Source organism: Odocoileus virginianus, chromosome 7 (assembly GCF_023699985.2).
Source record: "Odocoileus virginianus isolate 20LAN1187 ecotype Illinois chromosome 7, Ovbor_1.2, whole genome shotgun sequence".
Lineage (NCBI taxonomy): Eukaryota > Metazoa > Chordata > Mammalia > Artiodactyla > Cervidae > Odocoileus > Odocoileus virginianus.
The window spans coordinates 52,179,580-52,205,810 of record NC_069680.1 but is presented as its reverse complement, the minus strand read 5'-3'; the positions used below and the strand labels follow the sequence as shown (position 1 = coordinate 52,205,810).

General features: G+C 42.0%; 1 protein-coding gene and 1 long non-coding RNA gene across 7 annotated transcripts in view; one reads left to right on the top strand and one right to left on the bottom strand.

Annotated features, from left to right (window-relative positions):
- Positions 1 to 6,239: 6,239 nt before the first annotated feature.
- Positions 6,240 to 26,231, bottom strand: part of ARID5B (AT-rich interaction domain 5B) — a 188,961-nt gene continuing 168,969 nt past the window's right edge. For all 3 annotated transcript variants that reach the window (XM_070470711.1, XM_020897782.2, XM_020897784.2), the window contains 2 exons: positions 15,520 to 15,718; positions 6,240 to 12,284 (listed from right to left, as the gene is read on the bottom strand). In XM_070470711.1, the coding sequence (XP_070326812.1) occupies positions 10,125 to 12,284; positions 15,520 to 15,718 (2,359 nt within the window). In that variant the 3' untranslated portion in view covers positions 6,240 to 10,124. The remainder of the gene's footprint in view (positions 12,285 to 15,519; positions 15,719 to 26,231) is intronic.
- On the top strand, positions 14,146 to 23,371 carry LOC110139748 (uncharacterized). Of its 4 annotated transcripts, XR_011488765.1 has the most exons (4): positions 14,146 to 14,450; positions 18,098 to 18,216; positions 20,937 to 21,161; positions 21,992 to 23,371. It is a non-coding gene; the product is annotated as an uncharacterized lncRNA (long non-coding RNA). The 4 variants fall into 4 exon arrangements; XR_011488764.1 differs by having other exon boundaries at positions 18,098 to 21,161; XR_011488767.1 differs by lacking the exon at positions 14,146 to 14,450 and adding an exon at positions 15,714 to 16,149 and having other exon boundaries at positions 18,101 to 21,161.

Genomic DNA, 26,231 nt, shown 5'->3' with positions numbered 1-26,231 from the left:
CTCTGGGTCTTGGTGTGCACAGAATTTTGTTTGTGCCCTCCAAGACTGGAGTCTCTGTTTCCCCTAGTCCTCTGGAAGTTGTATAATCAAATCCTGCTGGCCCTCAAAGCCATATTCCTGGGGATTCCCAGCCCCTTTGTTGGATCCCCAGGCTGGGAAGCCTGACATGGGGTTCAGAACCTTCACAGCAATGTGAGAACTTCTTTGGTATTATTGTTCTCCCAGTCTGAGGGTCACCCACCTGGCAGGTGTGGGATTTGATTTTATCATGATTGTGCCCCTCTTAACATCTTGCTGTGGCTTCTTCTTTGTCTTTGGACTTGGGATAGCCTTTAATGGTGGGTTCCAGCATCCTGCTGTCATTGGTTGTTCAACAGCTAGTTGCAATTTTGGTGCTCTTGCAGGAGGAGGTGAACGTACGTCCTTCTACTCCACTATCTTGACTGGAAACCCAGGATTCAGTTTCTTTCCTTTCTTCTTTTACTCTTTTATTTATTTATTTTTGGCTCCATTGAGTCTTATTTGCAGCATTCAGGATCTTTGTTGAGGCCTGTGGGCTCTTGGTTGCGATGCATGGACTTCTATCTAGTTGTGGTACCCAGGTTCCAGAGTTTGCTGTCCCAGGAGCTGCAGCTGCTCAGTAGTTGTGGGGCTTGGGCTTAGATGCCCTGTGTCATGTGGGATGTGGGTTCTCCAATCAGGAATCAGACTGGCGCCTTCTGCATTGGAGGGGGGATTCTTAACCATTGGATCACCAGGAAAATCCCTGTACCTTCATTCTTTTTCTGATATCCTGGATCATCTTTATTATCATGACTCTCAATTCTTTTTCAGGTAGGTTCCACTTCACTTAGTTGCTCCTGTGGGCTTTTCTCTTATTCTTCATCTGGAATATATTTCACCACCATCTAACTTTGTGTAAATTTCTGTGTCTGTCGTCTCCTTTCTGCAGACTAGAGGATTGTAATAACTCCTCTTGCTTCTGGTGTATGCCCTTGGCTGGATCATATTGACCCTGAGACTGGTACAGACTTCCTGGGAAGTGGCACTGGTACCTTCCCACTGGTGGGTGGAGCTGGGTCTTGTCCCTGTGGCAAGCAGTGTGTTTATAGGTGTCTGTGAGCTCAGTGTGGCTTTCAGTTCAGTTCAGTCTCTGGTCGTATCCAACCATTTGCAACCTCATGGACTGCAGCACTCCAGGCCTCACTGTCCACCACCAACTCCTGGAGCTTCCTTAAACTACTGTCCATTGAGTTGGTGATGCCATCCAATCATCTCATCCTCTGTCATCCCCTTCTTCTCCCACCTTCAATCTTTCCCAGCATCATGGTCTTTTCCAATGAGTCGGTTATTTGCGTCAGGTGGCCAAAGTATTGGAGCTTCAGCTTCAGCATCAGTCCTTCCAATGAATATTCAGGACTTATTTCCTTTAGGATGGACTGGTTGGATCTCCTTACAGTCTAAAGGACTCTCAAGAGTCTTCTCCACAGCACAGTTCAAAAGCATCAATTCTTCGGCGCTCAGCTTTCTTCATAGTCCAACTCTCACATCCATACATGACCACTGGAAAAACCATAGCCTTGACTAGACGGACCTTTGTTGGCAAAGTAATGTCTCTGCTTTTTAATATGCTCTCTAGGTTGGTCATAACTTTCCTTCCAAGGAGCAAGCATCTTTCCATTTCATGGCTGCAATCACTATCGGCAGTGATTTTAGAGCCCCCAAAATAAAGTCCGACACTGTTTCCACTCTTTCCCCATCTATTTGCCATGAAGTGATAGGACCGGATGCCATGATTTTAGTTTTCTGAATGTTGAGCTTTATGCCAACTTTTTAACTCTCCTCTTTCACTTTCATCAAGAAGCTGTTTAGTTTTTCATTTTCCGCCATAAGGGTAGTGTCATCTGCATATTTGAGGTTGTTTATATTTCTCCCAGCAATCTTGATTGTAGCTTGTGCTTCATCCAGCCCAGTGTTTCTTATAGCGTACTTTGCATATGAGTTAAATAAGCAGGGTGACAGTATACAGCCTTGGCGTACTCCTTTCCCAATTTCAAACCAGTCTGTTGTTCCATGTCCAGTTCTAACTGTTGCTTCCTGACCTGCATACAGGTTTCTCAAGAGGCAGGTCACATGGTCTGGTATTCCCATCTCTTTCAGAATTTTCCACAGTTTATTGTGATCCACACAGTCAAAGGCTTTGGCATAGTCAATAAAGCAGAAATAGATACTTTTCTGGAACTCTCTTGCTTTTTTGATGATCCAACAGATGTTGGCAATTTGATCTCTGGTTCCTCTGCCTTTTCTAAATCCAGATTGAACATCTGTAAGTCCATGGTTCACATACCACTGAAGCCTGGCTTGGAGAATTTTGAACATTACTTTGCTAGCATGTGAGATGAGTACAATTGCACGGTAGTTTGAGCATTCTTTGGCATTGCCTTTCTTTGGGATTGGAATGAAAACTGACTTTTTCCAGTCCTGTGGCAACTGCTGAGTTTTCCAAATTTTCTGGCATATTGAGTGCAGCACTTTCAAGCCATCATCTTTTAGGATTTGAAACAGCTCACCTGGAATTCCATCACCTCCACTAGCTTTGTTTGTAGTGATGCTTCCTGAGGCCCTCTTGACTTCGCATTCCAGGATGTCTGGCTCTAGTTGAGTGATCATATCATTGTGATCATCTGGGTCGTGAAGATCTTTCTTGTATAGTTCTTCTGTGTATTCTTGTTACCTCTTCTTAATATCTTCTGATTCTGTTAGTTCCATACCATTTCTGTCCTTTATTGAACCCATCTTTGCATGAAATGTTCCCTTGGTATCTCTAATTTTCTTGAAGAGATCTTTAGTCTTTCCCATTCTATTGTTTTCCTCTATTTCTTTGCATTGATCACTGAGGAAGGTTTTCTTATCTCTCCTTGCTATTCTTTGGGACTCTGCCTTCAAATGGGTATATGTTTCCTTTTCTCAGTGTGGTTTTAGGCACCCTGTTTGCTGATGGGTGTGGCTGTGTTTCTATCATGTTGGCTGGTTGGCCTGAGGCATTTCAACACTGGAGCCTATAGGCTGTTTGGTAGGGCCAAAGTGGCAACCTCCAGTGGACTAGAGAGCACAGCCTGGGGAGCGCAGGGCAGTGCCCGCCTTTTGTGGCAGTTGTCCAGTTTTGCCTTCTGCAGACTGCTTGCTGCACTCTCCTCCTGGGCTTGAAGCTCCTCTCTGTCCAAACTGATCTCCCCACCAAACAGCAGACTTCCCGGGGAACCTTTCCTCCTTCACAGCTCCCTCCCTGCTGCACAAGCCCTGTCCTGATTCCTTCTTTCTCTTGTTTTATTTGTTGCACCAGGTTACATGGAGGTTTTCTTGTTCTTTCCAAAGTCTGAGATCCTCTGTTGAAGTTCAGTAGATGTTTTGTGTGAATCATTGCACTGGTAGATGTATTTTCAGTGTTTTTGTGGGATAAGATGGCCTCTACTATCTATTGGTCTGCCATCCTGTCTCCCCTCCATAATCACTGCTCCAATTTTGGTACTCGTGATTGGTCTGTTCCCATTTTCTAGTTCTTTCTTGGTGTTGAACCTTCCTAAGAATTTGTCCATTTCTTCTAGGTTGTTTATTTTATTGGTACATACTCTCCCAATGATTTGTTTGTTCATTTAGTAAGTACTTAGATGCTTGTGATGTGTGTATCCTGAGTGAAAAATAGTGTTAAATCTATAGTCACCCCCTCAATGGATTAACAAAGTTTTGCCCATAAGAGATAGTGTTGCCTGCTTTAGTGTCTATGTTAAGATTTATTTGCAGATTTTATCCCATCTCTAATTGTGTTTGCATTAATGCGTGCCCACTGGCCAATTGTACCTTCTAGTGCTGTGCTGTTATAGTATCTACTAGCCACATGTGGCTATTTAAATTTTTAAGTGAATATAAAGTAGCATTATAGAATCAGTTCCTCTGTCACACTGGGCACATGAAAAGACTTCAACCATTTTGGCTAGTAGCTATAGTATTGGAAAGCTCTGAGTTATAGAATATTTCTGCCATCCTAAGAAGTACCATAGGACAGCTATATTCCAGAGAAAGTTTCAACAATAATAAAGTAGTAGTTATTCTTGTGTGGATCCCTCAGGGAGCAGATAACCTTGCTTTTACAAGGTTGGGAATGCCTATGGTTATGGCTATAATGATTAAAATTGTTTGTTTGTTTAAGCAGGTTAAACAAATGCTTTGGAATGTCATATCAGGAATAGCTGGAGATTCCAAAATTCAGGAATTCTCTATTAGTGGACCCAAGTTGGTGTTATTTACTCTCTAAGTCAACCTTGAAAGCTATACTTTTTTTTTTTGCATTATTTCTGGCCAGAGGCCACCTCTCACCCCACTCCAACCTCCTGCCACTGATGTACTTGTTGATGTAAATAATGACCTATTTCCTGGTCACTATCAGCCCTAAAACATTTGTCAACTTTGGCCATTTTCCTAGAAAAAATCATTGGGCAGTTTTATTGCTTTTTCACCATGAGTGACATCTTTAGCAAAAGCACCCTCCTTCCCAACAGTATTAGCCAGGCCTGGTAAAAATAGATAACCTATCATGAGGTTTCCTGTTTTATGATTCAAGTATCTGAGCTTTAATTGCTGAATGTGTCATAGATGGAAGAACATTCTTTTGATATACTCCTAACAATTCATATAGTATGGTGAAATATAGATGAATCGGAATGAGGGTGAGGAGACCATGGGGCTGAGGCTTCATTTTATGTTTGGCATGTTTGGGTTATTGAAGGGATAAGGGCCCTCACATGTTGCTGTAAGTCCTGCTGGTGTGAGAGGGGTGGGCAGGATCCTCCAGGGAGTCAACCATGATAAAAGAAAGGGTCCTAGGTCTTTTATCAAAATGTATTCTTGGCTTTTCTCCTAGAGTTGTGATAGCATGATTGTTAGCAGTTTAGTCTATCCTATCTGTTCGAAGTCCACCCTGACCAGATGGTACAGGTTGTAAACGAAGACAGTCACCAAAGTCTGTCCACCCTGTCCCCTGGGACCCATTAAGAAGGGAGCGCACAGCATGCTACTTTTCCAATGTGGCACTTCAACTAATAATAAGCTGGGCAAAACCAGGGGAAAGCTTGGCTGGAGAGGACTCAGGGTGAGAGAAGAGAAGTCTTTGTCCATCATCACTAGACACCAGAAAAATGCCATTTTCCTGGTTTTTCAACCCCAAATGTCCATCAGTTGTTCCAGTTAATCCATCATCAAGGCTGTCCTTCCCTCCTTCCAAGTACCTCTGAAACGTATCCAACCTTCCCCCATTCTACCAACACAACTGAAATGACCACCATCTTGGATTTAGATTGCTCTGTGTTCACACAGTACCAGAGAGTGGCATTGAAAAAGACAAATCTGAATGTATCCTCTCTCCACGTAAACTTCTTGTTCAGTATAAAGACCAAATGCTCAATCTGGTCTCCTAGGATCTATCTGGGTGACCCCTGCTATACTTTCTAACCTCACCTCAACTTCACTCCTTATTATTATGCTCCTGCCACACAGGCTTTTATGCTCCTATAATAAGTTTAATTTGTTCCTGTCTTTGGGCCTTTGTACATGTGGTACCTTGTGCTTGGAGAACTCTTCTCCTAATTCCCTCTCATCTCAACTCACACTCATCCTTCATGTATCAGTTTAGTAATCACACTCCTCTCCCTTGTGACTAGGTCAGCTTGAGGTTTTATATTTATGTGGGTGACTATTCGATTAACTCTCTTTCCCATTAGTCTTATAAGCTCCAGAGATGGTATATTTTATCTTCTACTCAAAATTGTAATCCCAGCTCCTAACAAATATGCCTGGCAGTTGAGACAGGAATCAATTTTTGTTGACCAAGTAAGTAAGTAGTCACTTTTGTTACCTGCCAGGAGAAGAGCGTGGTATATTATAGAAGAAGCTGTCGATTTAAGAGCCCTGGGTTCATGTCCCAGCTCTGCCAATTTGTTAGCCAGATGATCTTGGGAAAGTTAATTTAGCAGTCTAAGCTTCAGTCTTTGTATCAGTAAAATGGGCAGAACCATATTTACATGAGGGTGTGAAGGGTAAAGATATTATATGCCAATTTGGCACCCAGTAGGTTCTCAACAAACAGACATCATTGTTATTATTCTATTTGAAGACAGCCTGAAGGAAAGTACTCTGGCAGAGGCCACAGGGCGCCTCAGGAGGAAGTGACAGATTACACACAAAAGGAAACAGATAGTAACATTTTTTATTAAATATTACAGTGGATCAAAAAGTACAAAATATCTCTTGCCTGCTATGTGATTGGGAAACTATTGGCACGTAATACAGTATCAAAAGCAGTAATAAGTACAATTTGGAAAACATACAAAATTGAGTGTTTATAGTTGGCTCAGCATTTTTCTGGTAGTGTTTAAACTAATGCAAAGGTTACTCAATAACCTCTCCATTGGGAAACTATATAATATCACTGGGCCATGTTGCTATATACAAATAATCACCTTACAGAGCATAGAGGTTACATAGCTGGAATCACCAAAAGTATACAATATTTACAACACAGGAAAGTTTAAAAAAGTATAAACAGCCAAGAGATTATGCTGCTATTCTTCAGACATATTTCAACCATGGGGAGACAAGCAGAATATCAAATACACCAACAGCCAACACTGGAATTTAAGTGCTCAAGATAATCATTGCAATGGTGTGGGTCTCACCAGGGCAGACTTGTTCCCATTTTTCTTTAAAATTGGGACAAGAGTAAAACTAGACCAGATGGGACTTGGCTGACCACCACCAAATGTGACTTTGTGGGACAACAAGTGAAGAGAAATAAAAGTTCTCTTTGAAGGCACACTACATAAAATATTTTTGTGGGATCACCTTGAAATTTCCATCAGACACACCAACACAGTGAAATACAGTACTTGAGAATTCATGCACCAGGTCAGAAAGTTGTAAAGTCAATGTCGAGTTTTAACAAACCCTTCTGTATATGCCCTGATAAACAAGTGAACTTAAGAGCCTCTAGCTAGTAAATAAATAAGTCAGTCCTGTGGCAAATATTACAAGTTCCAATCACTTACTAGGAGAATACTTAATTCTGAAACTTGGTTGGGCTGTTTTTTTCTTTAATGTTGAGTTGCCAAAAGCTAAACCAGAAGTTGCACGGAAAGGTTTTTAAAAAATATTATTTAGAATCTCCAAATCTCCAGTAAATCAGGGTCTTAGTGCATTTTGAATTGCAACATTTCTTGGAAGCCACACTTAGTAAATAGATTTATGACTCCGCTGCCAATTAGATTCCACAGTTTCCTTTACAGAACTACCAATAACAATGGTTTGATTGCACAAAGAAAGGCTTGTGCAATGCCATTCAATAATAAGGCCCCTTGAACTCAAACAATGCAAACAAAGCCCTATTTAAGACTTTTTAAAATGTAGTTCTCAGCCAATGAAGAATTCAATGGTCTTTTTGAAAGATTTCCAAGATCTCTGTTCAGAGTTTTAAAACAAATAACACACTGCTTCTGTTGGGAATGTATACCCTCATGTCTCTGTACTTGTCCTGATGTTTTGCCGAGGGTATGAGCTTCCTCAGACAGAAACAGTGAGTCTCCTCTCGGAAGAGATGAGAAAAACAAAAGCTGGACTATGTTAACATTGTTTGAAAACGGTGTGATCAAATTCCAACATGATGAAACCAGACTGAAATCATTGCAGTGGGGAAAACAAATGCCCCCTCTTCAGAACAGATAGGTGAGCTCCACCGGGGCCACATGCCCCGGTTTTGAGAAACAAGCTCATAGACACCATGTAGGATCCAGTCCATGTCAGCTGCAGAAACACTGGAGTTTCCCCCTTCTTCCATGGCCTCTGATTCTGTGACCACTCAGTCTAGTGCAACTTTCTTATATATGTTCTAGCCAGCATTTTGCCAGCTGCAATTGAGATTTTTTTTCCCCCACTCTATCTTGTGCAATAGCAGGATAATCTGCATTCACACATTTATAATCTAAATTCTACTAGTCTATCTATGGTTCTATTAAATATATATATATATGTATATATTATTCCACAGGAAGGTAAATAATTAATTGAAGCAAATGGAACTCTTAACACTAGATCTCTACATTCTTTTGTTTCCACCTTTGGATATTAAGTATGTTACATTGAATATTTGGCTTCGTATCATAGAGACATTTCAATACAAATGCACGGCATGCATGGCTTGGTTTAAGAGCCACAGTTTCATTGTTTACCAGTTTTGATTATTTTGTAATCGAGTTACCTATTTAGAAGTTGAAAATTATCATCAATTTTCATAGAATTAAATATCTCAGAGGTAAAAGACTTGGATAACTATGGTTCTAATGTCTACCAGTCGTTTTGGGGCAGGGGAGTGTTGGCTGGGGAGTTCATCAAAGCAGTCTTAGCGGGGCTTGCGACCTGGAAGGAAAGTCCACTCTGTGTCGATAGACTTTTAACACACTTAGAAAAATGCATCCACCTTGATGTTACATCTTGTCAGCCTATAGGATAAAGTGGCAAGAATGACAATATACATTCTTTACATCTTTTGACTGCGTGAACAGCTTAACCATTTCTTTCCAACAATAAAGGAAATCATTCAGTGGACTGTATTGCCAGGTGGTTAACAACATGGCACAAAACGCTGTGTGCATACATACAAATCTCACACCCCATTAACCCAAGGAAGATGGCTTGCTTGTGAAATGAGTAATCCAGGATGCCAGTTACCCCCAAAGATGTGGCCTGTGAGGTTCTTCTTGGGAATAGCAAGAAACCAACCTGATGAGGCAATGTGACAACCTATTACTGGAAAGACTGTGGCCCAGGGCAGGTATCTGGCACCTGGGCCTCCCGCTGCTCACTTTCTTCTGGATAGTCAAGCTCCATCCTCTTCCCAACCCCCTTTCCCAGACTGTTTAAAGGGATCTTTGCCAACACCAATGTAAATCATTTTGGCTTCTGTTCTAATTTCTGAAATTCCTAAAATATCTGTGCAGCCCACAAATATGTCCTCTAGACTCTTGTTATTCAGCAGCTTGCTGCCAGTGAGGTTTTTGTTTTTATGATTCCTCTGGTATGTAGGACAGTTTCACAGCCTAGATAAGGTAAGTACAATGCTCAATGTTTTCACATAACCCAATACTTCAAAGCAGAGCATTTGGCAGGGTAAGCAAGCAGTGTATAAGCTCTTTCAACTAAGACATTTATGAGGAACAAAATCCTTAAGTTGCAGATTTGCAAAGGAACGCTCTTTGCACGGCTGTATGCTCAACTGTTTCTTTTTTCATTTGTTCCACTAGAATCAGTTGCTTCAATTTGTAAACAATAACATTACCACCCAAAGCTGCTCAAAATAAGATGTGGAAAAATTACAAACACACATCAACAACTGGGACAGTCAGTCTTTAAAACAAAATAAAAGACCTGCAAATAAAAGCGATACTGTTTAATTAAAAACAGGAAAAAAAAAAAAAAGGACAAGAAACCGGGAGAAAAATAGGACTACCTGTATATAAATTAGGTGAGCAAACAGTGATATGGGTAGTTTTAAGAAGCAAATATATACAGTCAATTTAACAGTGTTTATTTCTCTGGATTGTTTAATAGTGTCAAAATGAAAGATCTATTGAAGCTTCACTATACATTGCATTGATTGAACCTTGGAGAGTTCTATGAAGAGGGGGCATCCCTTGGCATGTTTGCCAGTCTTCCTTGCCCCGTCCTCTGAAATGTCTACCCTTTTTTGCCCAGATTGTTTTCTGACCATCAGAACTCAGATTGAGTCCACTGAGTTCTTCTGGATACATGTTAATCCCTTCACAAGACCCCCGGGCTAAGTGACCCATCTAGGGTGCGAGGGCCTCTGCGTTGGAAGGGGCTCAAGATTGACCAGCCAAGGTTGGAATCATCCCAGAAATACCAGGTATGTTCACCTCCCCTCCGGGCCCCTTAGGCCAGGACTGATCTCACCCCCAGATTAGAAGAAATACTGACTTCTAATTCTCCAAGCCATCACCCCAGGTGCAGGAGTGAAGCGCTGTTAACCACGTCGACACTTGGGATGCTGGGCAGGGCCAGGCTTACAGTTTGGTACTGGGGTGTACGGATGACAGCTGAGAAGATGGGAAGGCGGCTTGAGGATTTATAGCAGCTAAAGGGTAAATGCTGTTGTGCAAAAGGTCCCCATATGAACTTCCTACGGGCGTGGCTGCAGCCAGGTGTCTGTATAGCTGCTGAGAATTTGTCGGTGATGTAAAAATTCCTCTTTGCATCACCAGCGAGTGGAAAGCAAGGGGCTGCATGAGTGGAGAGAGCACAGCCTGGTTTTTCAAGTACTGCAGAGAATGAGAGTACCCAGCCGGGAGCCTGGAGTTAAGGCCCGAGCTACACAGGCTCCCAGAATACAGACCTGGGAAGATGGGGGAGGAGAGGGGCAGCTTGTGGCTTTCCGAGGCGCCCCCAGAGTGCCCACTGTGCGCGGCCTTGCCACCTTCGCTCTCCTGCTCCGAGGCCTTCTCCTTCCCAGAGACCTCCTTGGCGGGGTCCAGAGGAGACACGGCCCGGGCCTTTTTCCCCGCGATTACAAGGTCCAAATCCTCCAGGCTGCGCTTGATGGGCCGCGCTGCGCCAATGTGCTGAGGGCTCATTTTCCGGTGGAGGATGGGGTGGACCATGCTGTCCATCTTCCTGAAATTCTCCAGTCTCACAGGGTGAGGCTTTCCCGACCTGGAAAGCGATTCAGGGTATTTTTTAGGGGCCGACATGGTCATAGGCGATACCCGACAGGCCTTGGGGTGACAGTCTCGACTCTGGCTATTTATGACCTGGAACTGGGAGGTGCTCTTGCTCTCCTGGGGTCCAGGCGCTGAGTGCGCCAGGCCCAGGGCCTTGCCGGTGGGTTTGTGGGGGTTCTTGGGAAGGCTCAGATCCGTCGGCTGGTCGTCTGTGGGGGCTTCCGCCGCAGCCGACTTTTTGTCTTGCAGATGCAGAGACGCCAGGTAATTCACGTGGAGCTTCTCTTGGTGTTTGTGGGAAGGAAAAGAACTGTTTTCCGTTTCCCTGTACATGTCCCTGCAGGGGTGCTTGGATGTCTGTTCACTGTGCAGATGGTGTTCCGTGTGCCTATAGAGGCTGTGGAGGTGAGGAGACGAGTAGAAATCGGCCAGGAAGCTAGGCATGTGCGAGTGGGGAAGCGCCCTTTTCTCCAACAGTTTCTCCTTGCCCTCCTGTATTTCTTGCTTTAGGACATAGGAGTCGGCCAAGGGGCTAAGGTGATGCTTGGAGAAGCTGCAGCGGTGGGGCTCCGATCGACTTAGTTTGTCATGCTTAAAAATGTCACTGATGCCCTTCCTCTCCTCCGAGGGCTTGCTTCTGAAACTCTGGACGTGCTGGATCACCGACGGCCGGTTGACTGCCATGTGGTCAGTGCTTTGGCCATGATGGGCCTGGGACAAACTCGAGCACCGGTCATCCCTTGCAATCAGTTTCTTTTTGCTGATCAAAGGGGGCGGGGAGCCATAGGGGTAACTGGTGGAGAGGCTGGCTCCGCTGACCTGGGACAAAAGTTTTTTCTTGGCCAGCGGGGACATGATGCCTGGGTTCCCCCTTGAGTAAAGCAGCGGGGTGTAATTAAGTCCATGGTTCTCATTCATGGGCCCAGTCAAGTCTTTGTCTTTGAACATGTCAAACGACTGGACCACAAGGACCTTTGGGGTCTGCTTGAGTGCATTGTGGATGTCGTCACTGCCCAGCTGGTCCACCTTCACGGTGCAGTTGGCAATGTAATCTGCCATCGCAGGGAGCTTGTCATCCTCCACCTCACTCTGGTTTGCCAGTGGGGGCTGCGTGGTGAAGCCAGGGAAGGATGCTTCTTGGAGCTCATTTTCAGGGCTCTCTGTAAAACAGCAGGGCTTGGGTTCTTTTGAGTCCACGAGAGTGCTGGGAGAGGTAAGGGACTGTTTGCCAGTCCCGGGAATCAGGGCCGGATCCCTTTCAGGGGCCAGAGGGGCACTCGCCAGTGGAGGGGCAGGCCCCTTCTCTCCTGTCTCCTCTGCCACCTTCTCACTGTTGGCACCTTGATCTGTTTCATTGTCCTTTTCTGGGTCTGCTTGGGACACCAAGGGCCTTGCTGCAAAATCCTGGTACCCTTCCAATTTTTTCTTTGTGTCTGCTATTGGGAGAGGCTCAGTGATGCTTTTCTGGTTTACAGTCTCTTGTTCCTTCTCTTGCTCTGATGAAACCTGGTAAGATATTGCAAAAGATGGTCAGAAGGAAGCCACATGCATTGACACTTTATGCTATGAAATAAAATATTACACACAGCAGTTTTCTGAAAACAGGCTTGTCAGTCAGCTCATCGAGTTTCTGTAAAGCTTTATTACTCCCCAATCATGGCTCTAAACAAAGAAATCTAAATTACAGAAAGCATTAGGAGAAATATGCATATTCACTTCAGTCCCTTAAGAGATACCTATCAAAACAGCACAGTGTTACATGCTGCTGGTGTACAATCATATCACTCCTTCTTGATTCTAATATACAGTTTAATTCTGAGGTTGTCTTCTTGTCAAATCAGTCAATTATCCAAATGGGTTTTAAATTACATGTTGTGCTTTATGACACTTTGGAGAAAGATTTTTTTTTAAGCATCTTTCAAAATCCAACCCCATGTCAACAACAAGCGACAAACTTAACTATAATCGCTTGTTTTTCTTTAGGAGAGCAAGTATCATCCTAACATGTTCAATTTTATGGTGCATAAAATTAGTGATGCTTAAGTGTTTATTTTATACCCAGAACCAGATGACATATAGGTAAGGCTAAAATACTGAAAAATTATGCAGATGCAAAATCAGCCTAGTGTCTACCTGAGGGACAGAAGGACTCCAAGGCCTTCTAGGCTGCAGCAAATTGCATTTCCATTACAGCTGAAAATGAAGTTGTCAGAATTCAAGCAGTGAATGCCACCACAAATACAGCTTTTCTGTCCATTGAAATACATTGTAATCAATGGGATGGATGCTCTTTATGTGTCCCTGTTGACAGAAGTTGTGGGCACAGTTCAACTCATTCATTGCATTATGTAGCTCTGCAAACTTTGACCTTAGAAGGTCATCTTAACTTTCCATCTGGGACCCAGCTGGCTGGCAAGTTCTTTCAAAACTTCCATCATTCTGCCCTGACATGTCTGGGTGGAGAACAGTCACAAAACAGTTGTATCAAGCTGGTTTTTTTTCTCTCCCTCCATCTTATTCATGAATGTTTTTCTTCTTTGTTGTTAAGGAAAGAAGTGTCCACCACTTTAGTATTTTTGGGCAAGACTGAGGATGCTGGTGGAGGGATGCATAGGAACAAAAGTTTTAAGGAAGCATACCCATTTTATAGAGATTTCTCCTTAAATCCACTTCAAGGTATCCCTGTTTTCTAAGGATGCTTATCCTCGTTTCCTTTTTGGTGTTTGTACTAATAGCTGCCTTTTCCAGTAAAAATATCATTATTTGTTCTACATTAACAATCATCATTGGTCTCTGGAGCTTATATATTACATGAAAATACAGAAAAATGAGAATAGTAAGGGGAAGAGGCAAATTGGAGTTAAATGAGATTCTTATGGGGCTGTGGGGGATTCTCAGTCCCACTGGTATTTGTGTGACCTAGGCCTTGAGTTGCATGAAGTTCTAGTTTTTGGTATAGAAGGTCTTTGAAAGCTAGGCAGAAAAAAAGTTAAGGACCCTTTTTCTAGGATGGCATTTTATGATTTGCCTTGGTATGGTACCTTCCCCCACAAAGCTTGTAATCCGATTACTTGAAGATAGTGGGTTTGACTAGAAGTGCTTTTTATTCCACTGAGTTCACTGCTTCACATTGAAAACATCAAAAATTAAAAACAATGACAGTAAAAACAGTAAAATTCAAACTCCAAAACACAGTCGATGAAAAGAAATATACTTTTGCTCCATAATATGAGTCTGTGTAGGAGGTGAGAGGTGCAATTCTTACCTTTGGGTCAACCTTGGAGAGGGTGTAGGATTCCAGGTAGTTAGGTAACCTGATCATAATGACCTTGGTCACTTAGATACTCATAGTTCCTGAGGCAACCTGTTGGGGCCTATAGGAAACAGGGGGTCTTAAGGCTTTCAGGGTTTCTGTGGCCCACAGGGCATCAGGCTTGACTCTTGACAATGGTCTTTCCCCAGCTGATGGGCTCAGGGCATGGCTGAGGATTCTTCCCTCAACTCACAAATCTTCATGCCAGAGTGGAGCCCTTCAAAGGCCAACTGGCCTCTGGGTCCTCAGTTTGTCCTCTTGAGCTTCGGCAGTGCTGTGCCTATGGTATCTAACAGAACGCACTGAACCCAAGCTCTGCAATAAATCAGCAGGCCAACAAGATCAAGGAAGAATGGAATGTAAGTCTTAACTTGGAATTTCCTTGCTTTTGGCCATTTATATTGCAAACTTGCAGATGTTTAGAAACCTCTGCCTCATCCCCCCCCCCTTTAAATTATTAGAGTTTAAAATAATTATGAAAGAAAAAAACAAATTTCTCTTCTTGGTGTTAATATCTTCTTACACAGGAGTAAGTTGGGTAAGTTAATTTCTATTTAGGAGACCGGGGTGTGTGTTGTGTGTTTTAAGCCAATGTTTAATTAGGGAGTCTCTTATGTGTTCATTATAAACCTGATTTTCAGGGGGTGTTTAATATCAGCACCAAAATTCCCTCAGGGGTTGAATCTTAGAACATGCTGTCTCCAAATGTGGCTGCTAAGTTTTTTGGTTTTTTTTTAATGGGCAGCAGAGTTTTTTTATTATTCATGTTGAAACAGAGCCCAGATCAGCCCCCATGACTGGCTGGACACTGACAGTAATGGCTTCTACCAAGGGCTGCTGGGGGCTGTGGGTAGCTGGGACTTATTTTAAAAGGTTCAGAAACTACCTGTTAACAAGAGAGATAATCGTGGTTTCAGAGGAACCACTTCAAAATTCCCCTATAAATAATATGTACTTAACATGTTTCTAAATTGGTCTCAACCCAAGGCTGTTGCACAGAGGTCAGTTACAAGAGGCAAACAAGCCTCTGAAGTTTCCCAAACAGTTCTGCAGAGACACGGCAGATCCCACGGGTGAGTGTTTTAAAGTCACACCCACTCCTCAGACAGACTGGCTGTGAAAGGGCACATTTTTCACATCAGAGACCCTTGGCTTTCAGAGCTGAAGCTCTGACTTCTGTCTCGAAGTCGGCCTCTGCACTGAGCTTTCTACACCGTTTTGCTTCCTTTTTTGCTTCCTTCCAGACCCTACTCTTGGCCTATCCCATTCAACACTCACACTGCCCCAGAAGGCCCACTCCTGGGGGACCTGTGACGTTCAGATGGTTGGGGTTCACGGCCTGGCATTGTCTTGGGCAGGGATGAGGCTCTGAGTGCAAGGCTCCGGGAGACCCAGAGGGAGAGACTTCTGTGGATGAGCTCAACTCACCTCTGAGGCATCCTGGGGCTTTGGGGCATTCTCTTTTTCTTTCTTGCTCTTAGAGATTTCATGTTTGATGCGTTTGGCTCCTGATACTTTTGTCTTATTCTCGTTTTCCTGTGAATTGTTCTCCTGTTTCCGAGGTTTGATTGGAGGCAGGGGCTTATCTTCCTCTCCTTTAATAAACCTTTCATATGGCAGGATTAACCTGAAAGGGCATCAGAAGAGAGGATCAGCCAGGGCTGGCAATGCCAGTAGCGTTGTCGATGCTGTGGGGGTGTACGTTTCTTCTCAGTACAAGCAATTTATCAAGTGCCTTCATCTTTTCCGGTCAAAACCAGCACCTGGTAACTTACATACTTGTTTAAGAGACCTCTTTCTCATCTTGCGCATCTGTACAAGGAGGATACCAGTGGACACATCCAAAATTCACATCATTATCACTGTCCATGGAACCTGGCCAAATTCTAATAGCAACATCACAATAACAGCAACTATAACAATAGCTGCCATTCATTACCATTCTGTCAACAGCTCTTTACTGAGTACTGACTATGTGTCAGGCAGTGTCTAGAAACCAAGATACAGCAGTGAACAAAACAGTAATCGTCAAAGCCCCTGAGGTTTACATTCTGCGAGGTAATGGCCCAGATACATTATATAGGTTATTTCATGTAATATCCACAATGTGGACATGTCCCTATGGAGCATTAGTATTACTGTTGTTGTTGTTATTCCTTTTTCAATAGATGAGGCAACTAAGGCCCAAAAAAGATGAAATAATTGGCCTGAGTTACCCTATCTGTTAGATGTGGGATTTAAACCTAGTTCTGTCTGTCTCCAAAGTTTGTTTTCATTCATGTCAAAATATAGACCAGACATTTAAGATAAAGAGGTTACGCGAGGCGAACACAGCATAGTGGAGAGGCAGCTGTCTTAGCCAGAGCCCCGAGGTGGGAAGGGGACTCCAGGACCAGGAGCTCTGTTTTGGGGTGCCAAGTTAAAGAGGGCCCCCGAGAGAAGGAAGGCGGACAGACATTCAAGCCACAAAAATCAGAGGGCTGAAAAATTCAAGCATTTTAATTATATAACTTTTAAAACAAAGTACATAAAATTGCTCTAAAAAGAGAAACATCAAACAGCTCTAGTTTTAATCTGTTTTCCCTTTGCGACATAGCGCTTGATCTGAAAGGGAAAAATAGCTGATGTAATTAAAAGGGATGGATTGCATTACAATCTCAGTTTCAACTTCAATGATTAAAGTTTTTATAATGCATTTGGTATGATTAATGACTCACTGTGGGATTAATACAAGACTCAGCCTTAAAAATATGAACTTTAATACAGCAAACATAATTTGTTTTAAATAAGACAAGTTGACTCAATGAAGAAAATGTACTTGGCTTATAAACAACATAAATCTGTTCAAATATGGGGAACCCTAATTATTTTTAAACTAAGACTCCCAGGCAAAACCTTCTTTGGTTTGAATATTTGTTAGCTATTCTGATATTGGTTTCTAACTATGCAATTTGGATCTCAACTACTTAAACATATACAACTGTTCAGGTTTGTGAGTACAAACGTGGGGATATCTGTGATCGTAATATTTCACTCTTTAATAAAATACCCAGTAAATTATGGGAAAGTCAAATCCCAATTTACAGCATAGTAGACAAAAAATTCATTTACTGAGCATGCTCGGACAAGGTATGTGCAAAAAGGCGTGAATAATAGTTTCGAGCCCTGCAGCTGGCAGTGGGCCAGCCATGAAGATCAACACAGCCCATGGGGAATAGTTATCTTCAGATCCCATTACAAACTGAGTTTAAACATGTTACAGCTGCTAAAACTGGAAACTGTTCTCTCTATGTAGACTTACTAAAATAATATGTGGCTGCCAAATACCTGCTTCCCACTGTAATATTACAGTTAATGTTTATATAATAAAAAGCATAACTAAGCAGAAAGAGAAAAAAGCAATCCTGTTCATACTTGAATGTATTCCGTCTCATCTGTGAAGTCCCCAACATTCCCCTAATTGCTTTTATCTGCATAGTTCTGCCAGGGACTTCATTCCCTTCAACAGCGGCAGGTTGGAGATTTTTGTCCAGGAGCAAAATGCATTGAATATTTTAAATTAGGAAGAATATGTTAAATTGACTTTAATGAAAACATATTTTTATTGTTAGGACAGATAGGTTTGTTTTACTTTTGTTTGGTTGCCATGGGAACCCAAGAAGCACTGAAGCCTGGGTATTTCAGTGGTTATTGTTTGTTGGTACCACCCTCTCCCCCACAACTCCACTCTGTAATTGAGATGGTGACACCATGAAGGGCTCCCTTCAGCATTACCTGAGGGTGGGGAAGGAGAGGAGAGGAAGCAGAGACCGACAGAATAATAACAGACGTGGCCGTTCCTCTAAGAGTCACCACACTCCCACAGGTCCTGAGAGTCCCAGCTTTCTAGATGGGTGCTAAGGAGATTTTAATTTCCTTATACAGCGTTGCAAGTTGAAGAGGCAGGGCAACATTTCTATTTCATTTCTTTTCCCTTTCTTTTTTTTCTTCCCTTCACTCAACTCAGCAGCTGGCTGGACGGCAGCAATAAAAAATACATTTCACTTTGCTGGTCAAAGGCCTGAAGCCAGAAGCAGGAAATCTGGAATTAAATGTTTCTTGTATCTGGAAAGAGGCATGACTAAGGTAAAACTGAATCCAAACACAAACGCTGCTTGTTCAAGGCTTCCAGAGGGAGTGTGTGTGTGTGTGTGTGTGTGTATGTGTGTGTATAAAGGTCAATTGAGAGTTTTTTTTTCCTTTTTTCCTTTCTAAATCACTGAAAGATAATTATAGTGGCTCAGGGAATAAAAGCTCCCAAAATAAAACAAGAAAGGCAGCAGCTAAAAGGAAACAAGTAGAAATATGACCAGCTAAACCCTGAAGAACAGCTCATGGTCTCTCATCTAGCACACAAACAATCGCTGTTCATACAGTGATTTCCGTTTGGTGCGATTTTCACTGAATGTTTTTTCAGTTACCCTGTCATGGTACAACACAATTACTCCACAGGATATGATCTTATTACCTGATTATTAGAAGTTTTTACAGCACAAGAGGACGAAAGCTAGTATAGGTTTCTAAACATTTAAGCATTTAATGTACATGCGATACCATTAAAAACAGGGTAGCCAACATAAGGTCAACACTGCCCAACTCAGGAAGCATTGTATTGTATAAAGAATTTAGTATCATGCAACATGACTGTGCCTTGCGGAAGATTATTCCTCAAATATTTGTAGCACAACGAAGATTTAATCAGCTTCTAAACTGTACAGATAAAAGCAAAAATGCATTCAGCCCCGAGAACTCATTACACAGGAGAAATATTTTCAATGGGCTGCAACTCTTAAGAATGTGGTTTGGGTTTTTGATGGGTGGAAGTAATAGGGAAGAGAAGCAATATATTCATTAGGCAATCCAGAGAGATTCCCCACCCCCACCTCTGCCCCCAATCTAATGTAGTCTGAGGATTGAAAGCTAGGCAGATAAATGGGTCTCTACTGTTACCCAGATTTCACATTTCAGATTAGCAGAATGCTTATTTACGATGCCATTAATGGATCTGAAATAGGTAAGCCACTATGTATTAAAAAAATAACATTTTTCCATAGGCATAAGATTTGTAGCAGCATGAGATTTTATTTTTCCCTAGGAATAATACAAGAACAACATTTTCCACCCCAAAGCAGAAACAGTAGGGGAGGCTTTTGCTATCATGGAGATTCTTATTAAATTCAGTCGCTGTGAAAAGCAAGATTTTTTTCCTTCCTCTCCTTTTTTTTCCCCTTAAATAAAGATGACTTACAATCAACCCAAGTTAAAATTAACAAATCAATGGCATTATAACCTTGATTTATTAGCATCTGAGCCACTAAATTATCATCATACAAGAAATTGCTGGTTTGAAAAGATTTCGGCTTTGTTAAATCTCAAGTTAAATAATGGTGCTCAGTGTACTAGGGTTTTAGATCTGCCTCATCTGATATTATGAAAAATTCAATACATTTCTCTACAGCAGAAGTCAAGGGTCAGCAAATCTATTACTGTAATGTAAGTAATCTGGCAACCTGCCAATTCTTTCTCCCTTTTATTATTATTTTAAAACACGAAGGCAGATAATTTTATATTTACAAATTCTGAAATCCTCCAGGGCCTTGCCTCTCTTTCTCAACAAAAAACAGCAGCCTCACATTCAAGAAATGTATATTGCACATGTCCTCATCATTTGCATTTCATACAAAAGAAGCAAAGACCTTCATCTTTATTAAGCAACATTCCCCTCCCCTCCTCATAGGCAGAGGAAGAATAATGTCAGATCTCATCAGAATGAGTGACCACTAATGTCTCCTGTATTGATTAATGCTTGCATGGGATGACTGAACTTTGGGGCCAAAACATTTAGCAAACAGTGTTTAAGAGGAGAAATGAGAATCTATCTATTTACAGAGCTTTGAAAAATGATATTATAATAATGTCTGCGACTGATCCAGTCTGAAGAGTAGGAGAAGCAGCAAATCTTTAGGGTGGCATTTGAACCTCAGACTCAGCCTAGTTACTTCATAGGCACTTTTTTGCTATCAAATCAGTCAAAAATTCCAGGCCTAGAGATCTGCCGGTGCCCTTGGAGCAGAATATTTTAGGGGCAGAGGGAAAAATGTTGGTGTATGTATCAGGACACAAATGCTACTACTACTATACTAAAAAACTATAACCAGTACGTTTTTCCATGTCAGTAGAAAAGAAATGATACATTGGTTCCACTGGGGCTTCAGACCTGATATGATCCCAAATGGAGTTGACTTCAAGTTGACTCCAGGGCTGATAAATTCTAAGGTTTGGCCGGACATTTCCCTTCTCAGCCAGAAAGTGAAAATATACAACTTTGCTGTGAAGTGTGGGAAGCAATCTTTCACCAAATATGGAGCCAAAACGAGGCATATTTTTCTTTCTTTTTTTTTTTAACTTTTTTTTTTTTTTTTTCATTTATTTTTGTTAGTTGGAGGCTAATTACTTTACAATATTGTAGTGGTTTTTGCCATACATTGACATGAATCAGCCATGGATTTACATGTGTTCATATTTTTCTTTTTTAAAGATAAAGTACACAAACTTGTTAAGGTTCCAGGAAATATGGTAAGTTCTAATCTCACATACTGTTCACCTCCAGCTCAAGGTGGAGACCATCACTCTGAAAATGGAGAAAAAGCATTAGCTGGGGCGGGGGGAAGCTAGGTACCAAAACTAAAGTCTAATACACAAATGAGCTATGTCAAGGTGAGGAGAAGTGGGAATGTTTCCTCAGGGGACACAACACTGGTTGAGTATAATGGCAATTCTGCTGCTCTTTCCTGCCCTTTTATAAGCCAAGCTCCATCTAAGACAAATGTGGGCTCTGGATGAAGATCTCTACCATTTCACAGTGGGAGTTTCAGTGGAGCAGAAAAAAATTGGTGTGCAGTGTGTGAGGAGCTAAGTATCAGTAACAAAGAGAGATGAGAAAGAGGACTTCGGTGTCACCTTCCAACAGATGAAGACGTGAACTCAAAGCTTTCAACAGCAAACCGTGGAAGGAGGTGCCATACTGACAGGTAGGCCATGGAGAACAAGTCAATGGCAGGACCCACTTGAGGAAAGAAAATGGTGGGAGAACACTACATAGGTTCTGTGTAAAAGACTTAGCTTAAGCCATGAACTACCAAGGGTAAACTGTCCCGAGTTCTTTGCAAAGGAAGTAGGTATAAAGAGCATCATTTATATTCTACCCTAAGATACCAAAAAGGTATGCAGCCCCTTATTATTAACAACAAAACATGGCCACTTGTCTTCAGAGAAATCACTTCCTTAAGAGAATGATTAGTTTCCCAGGGGCTTCATTTCTTACTCAGGGGGAGGCCAAAGATGAAGAAGACCTTTTGAAGACACTAATAGTCTCCATTTGCCCCTGGAAGTGGCAGGAGGGGTGTTTCTTAGGCCCACTGATGACTCTGATACCTTCCAATAGTCATGGAGTGACCGTGAACCCATCTAAGCAATGGAAGGAAAGACGTGTTGGGATCCATCAAGTAGGTGGCTTGACTCTCATGGAGGGTCAGTGTGACAGAGGAAGGTCCAGGATGACAGGTCCCTGAACTGAAGTTACACGGGCTGTGGGCATAGGGGATGAGGTCAGAGGGTGGGGAAAGAAACTTCTAGTTGTCTTACTTATTGATTAGGCATTACAGTATTAATAGCAGCTGGGTCATGTATTAAGTTCCTAATAACACCAGGCACTTTGTATACCTTATCATCAATTTGTTGAGAAGGAAAATGAAGTTAAGTGTGAAATAACTATTAAAGCACTAGTGAAAAGCATATAGCTATTGTGCGCCAAAATTTGAGTTCAATTACGATCTGCCTCTCTGGCCTGTCTTCATCTCAGCAAGGTAGCTGTGTATCTTCAGACATTATCTGAGAAGCACCCACACTGGGAAGATAAAAATGATCACTCCTGGGTTCCGGGAAGTCCAAGCTCCTCAGGCAAAGTCAGGGTGAGCACCCTCCTTTCCTCAGAGCCAGAAGACCTACAGAACAGACATGTGGCCATTCCACCGAGGGTCACGGCAGTCCCACGGGAGCACCCTACGGCTGGAGCACCGGCCACCACTCCTCACGCAGTACGCCAGGATAACCAAGCCACGACTCTCCAAAAGGTGGATGCACCGGCACAACCTGGTGTTGGACGGTAAGAGAAACTCGGGAAGCACGTCTCCCAGGAACCCCAGCCTGCAGCACCGAGCTCATACCCTGTCTGAGGGTCCCACGGCCTCCCAGCTAGACTCTGCTCCTCGAGCGTCACTCCTGCAGTGCCTCCTTGCTTCTTCTCAGAGGGTCTAGACTGGCATTAGTCAGTCCCATAGCTTTCCAACGAAGACCACATTGAAGAGAGCTGACACGGATTTAAGAAAGGCTGACTTTACATCCCAGGGATTAAAATATGTGCTCACAACAGAGGGCATGGATGGTAAATAGCAACTCAGGCTTCCACAATGCCCCAGCAAAGGTGGTAACAATTTTCGATTCAAAAACAATGACTGACTCAGAATCAAGTTGCATGGATCTGTTTCAAGGGCAGATGAACATTATTTCAAGAATAATAGACAAATATAACTACAGTATTTTCAACATGATGTGCATCACCTCGCCTCATGAAAGCAGGCAGGGTCCATATGTAAAAGCAGATAAGCAACCATTGCACTGAATTCTTTCATGTAAGTGAGATACCACAGGCTTCAGAGCTTCTGAAATGTTCAACTATCTCCCCAAACATGTATCATTTTGATCCAACTTTGTAATAACTTGTACGAAAACAAAATGTTCCAAGAGGTTTTCAGTGGAAGAGTTAAGGATATATTTTAATGGTAAACAATTACATTCTTCTGTCATCTGATACTTTTTTTTCCCCCCTTTCTTTTTTGGAAACATGCTTTCTGAATTTTCAATAGTTCCTTTGTGAAGGCATCTGTTACTCACATAATTGAAAAGATGTTTGTGCAGTGGCATGCTTGAGAATACAGTTATTTAATCTTAATGATAAAGCCCCGAGGACAGAAAATCATAAGTAGAAACCTCTTGTTATTTATCAAAAAGAAAAAGGGCTAAGACACCTAATCTATTCTCAAATTTAAATTCATGCTTGATGAAAACTATCAATATAACCTGGAATCTGCAGTTTCTTAAATACTACAGTGGGGTTCAAAGGAGGTTGGGTGGGGGGAGTAGCAAGAAAACAAAAATGAGACAATAAAGGAACTTGACAAAGAAAAAACTGCTGTTTGGCAAGCCTTTTTTGGGTCAAACAAAGAACTTGCTGTAGTTTATAGCATGACATACACACTTGATTAGTTTGTGCCTGAGGGTGTTTTTACACTCAACAGTGTAAATTCCAACTTCTAATAATTACAACTTGCATTTAGAGGCAAATTTAAGAATTTTTAAGTAGAGATTTTTCAACGGCTGTTGTTTATTTATTCATTTTTTTGAAAACAGAAACCAGTTTTTCTACTCCAGGTCCTGGCTACGGTTTTGTTTTCCTTTTTAAAAGTTTCTTGAAAAATCCAGGCATTGGAAAGTTATCAGAGCATTTTAGGCATGTTGAGCGATACAGAGAGGTGCTCTTATGAAACTACCTGACCGTCCTTTGGGGAGAAATTCTTTACTGATGAGAAGCTGCTCCAGGCATAAGGGCTTACATCCACCCAATTCAGGTCCCTTATAAGAACAAGCCTGAGGGGGTATCGTTGGAAAAGCAACAGCAATACCTTAGCCTGCTTATGTCTCAACACTCTGTCTTATAACAATTTGGTGGGGGAGGGGGGGTTGCTGGTTACCGATAAGGGCCTTCTGTGTGTGTGGGGAAAAGGGAGGTGAGAGTGTCTGAGTGGTAGTGGTACATAAGTGTTACCAACAGAGTGCCCCTAGGCCAGAGCCCCCATTACCAAGACAGTGTTTACAAAGAAGATGCCAAGTCCACAGACTGGCTGACCCTACAAGGATGAGGATGGCACATGCTCTCCCTACTGGACCTCAAGGTAAGAGACTGAACAGACACTGAGAAGATAAACTGTAATACCTGCCTTTGGTGCATCCAGCTTGGAAATTCAGCCTTAGAACTCTACTGACAGCCCCTTCCAGCACCTCATTCCCTACTTCTTTGTACATATATCCTAGAGGAAACTGTCCTTTCTGTTTGGATTTAATTCATTCAACCCCTAATTCTTGATATGTTCATGATGTTATATTGGGTGCACCGGTAAGTCTCAAGGAAAGCTAATACCACCTGGTCCTTGCCCTCAAATATAGTTTCTTTATTGTTTTTGAGTTCTACAACTGAATTATTTTAAGCAGTGTATGGTGATCTATCTTAGATTCTAACCTAATCACTTTAAGATCCAGTTTATAAATTGGTACAGCCACTATGGAGAACAATATGGAGGTTCCTAAAAAGACTAAAAATAGAACTACCATATGATCCAGCAATCCCACTCCTGGGCATACACCCAGAAGAAATCATATTTGAAAAGATGCATGCACCCCAATGTTCATTGCAGCACTATTTACAGCAGCTAAGACATGGAAGCAACCTAAATGTCCATCAACTGAGGAATGGATAAAGAAGATGTACATGTATACAGTGGAATATTAGCCATAAAAAAGAATGAAATAATATTTTTTGCAACAACATGCATAGACCTAGAGTTTAACATACATAGACCCAGAGATTATCATACTGAGTGAAGTAAGTCAGAGAACAACAAAAATCATATGATATTACTTAAATGTGGAACCTATTTTTTTAAATGATGCAAATGTACTTATCTGCAAAACAGAAACAGACTTACAGGTACCAAAACAACTTATGGTTACCAAAGGGAAAACATGGTGGGGAGGGATAAATCAAGAGTTTAGGATTAACATATACACACACTATTATATATAGAATATATAATCAACAAGAACCTACTGTATAGCACAGGGGACTCAATGTTCTGAGATAACCTATATGAGAAAAAGAATGAATATGTGTATTTTTATAACTGAATCACTCTGCTGTCTACCTGAAACCAATACAACATTGTAAATCAAGTATACTTCAATACAAAAAAAAACTCAGTTCAAATTCTAGGTTCCCCTGAAAGACTTTGCTCATTTCATTTGGAAATTCTCTTCTTTCTTTGATCTCTATCACTTTGTGACTCAGCTGGTAAAGAATCTGCCTGCAATTCGGGAAACCTAGGTTTGATCCCTGGGTTGGGAAGATCCCCTGGAGAAGGGAAAGGCTACCCAATCCAGTATTCTGGCCTGGAGAATTCCATGGACTGTAAAGTTCATGGGGCTGCAAAGAGTCAGACACAACTGAATGACTTTCACTTTCACTGAACTTATTTGTATCTATGATAACTTACATAAGGTTTTTATAGCCTTAAGTATTTAACTCTTTTTCATGTATGTATGGACTAGAAGTTTGATCATATGATAAGATAGGTGAGCCAAAGGTCACAGCACCTCCCAGTTCTAATGAGGTACCAGCCATACTGAAAATTCTGAGGCTGAGCCTGGGTTCTTGGGGAGCATCATCATGTTCCCTTAACAGTCTCTTCCATGAATGTGGTAGCATGGGCACCTCCTCATTGTTTGCACCCTAATCTTGGTAGACGTTCAAAAAACACCAATTGGCTCTTGAGGGCAGTAGCAAAGGAAAAAGACAGTCAATCAAATGGTAAATCTATCCCACCCAAGAAAAAGAAACTGGCCAATAGGAGAGGGCTTCTTACCAATTTCAAAAGTCACCTTAGGCACTGCTGATAGACTGACACTGTCCTCATCCCAAGAAATACTATATGCAACATCTGGAAGAGTGTTGGATCTTCTGAGTGACATGAATGTGAGGCGTTTACATGGGAGCAAGCCAAGCTGGTCAAAGCCCAGAAACTGTGCTCTGAGGCTTGGATGAATGGAACAGAAGAACTTGACATGAGAGGAGCTTTGCCAAGCGTATGAAGACCCATCACCGAGAAAACAGAGCATGTGGAACAAGTCAGCCCCAGAAGGTAAGGTAGGGTCGATGGGAAGCCACAGGCATCTTGTTCAGTTTGAGGAAGAGCGTACAGATGAAGAGTGCC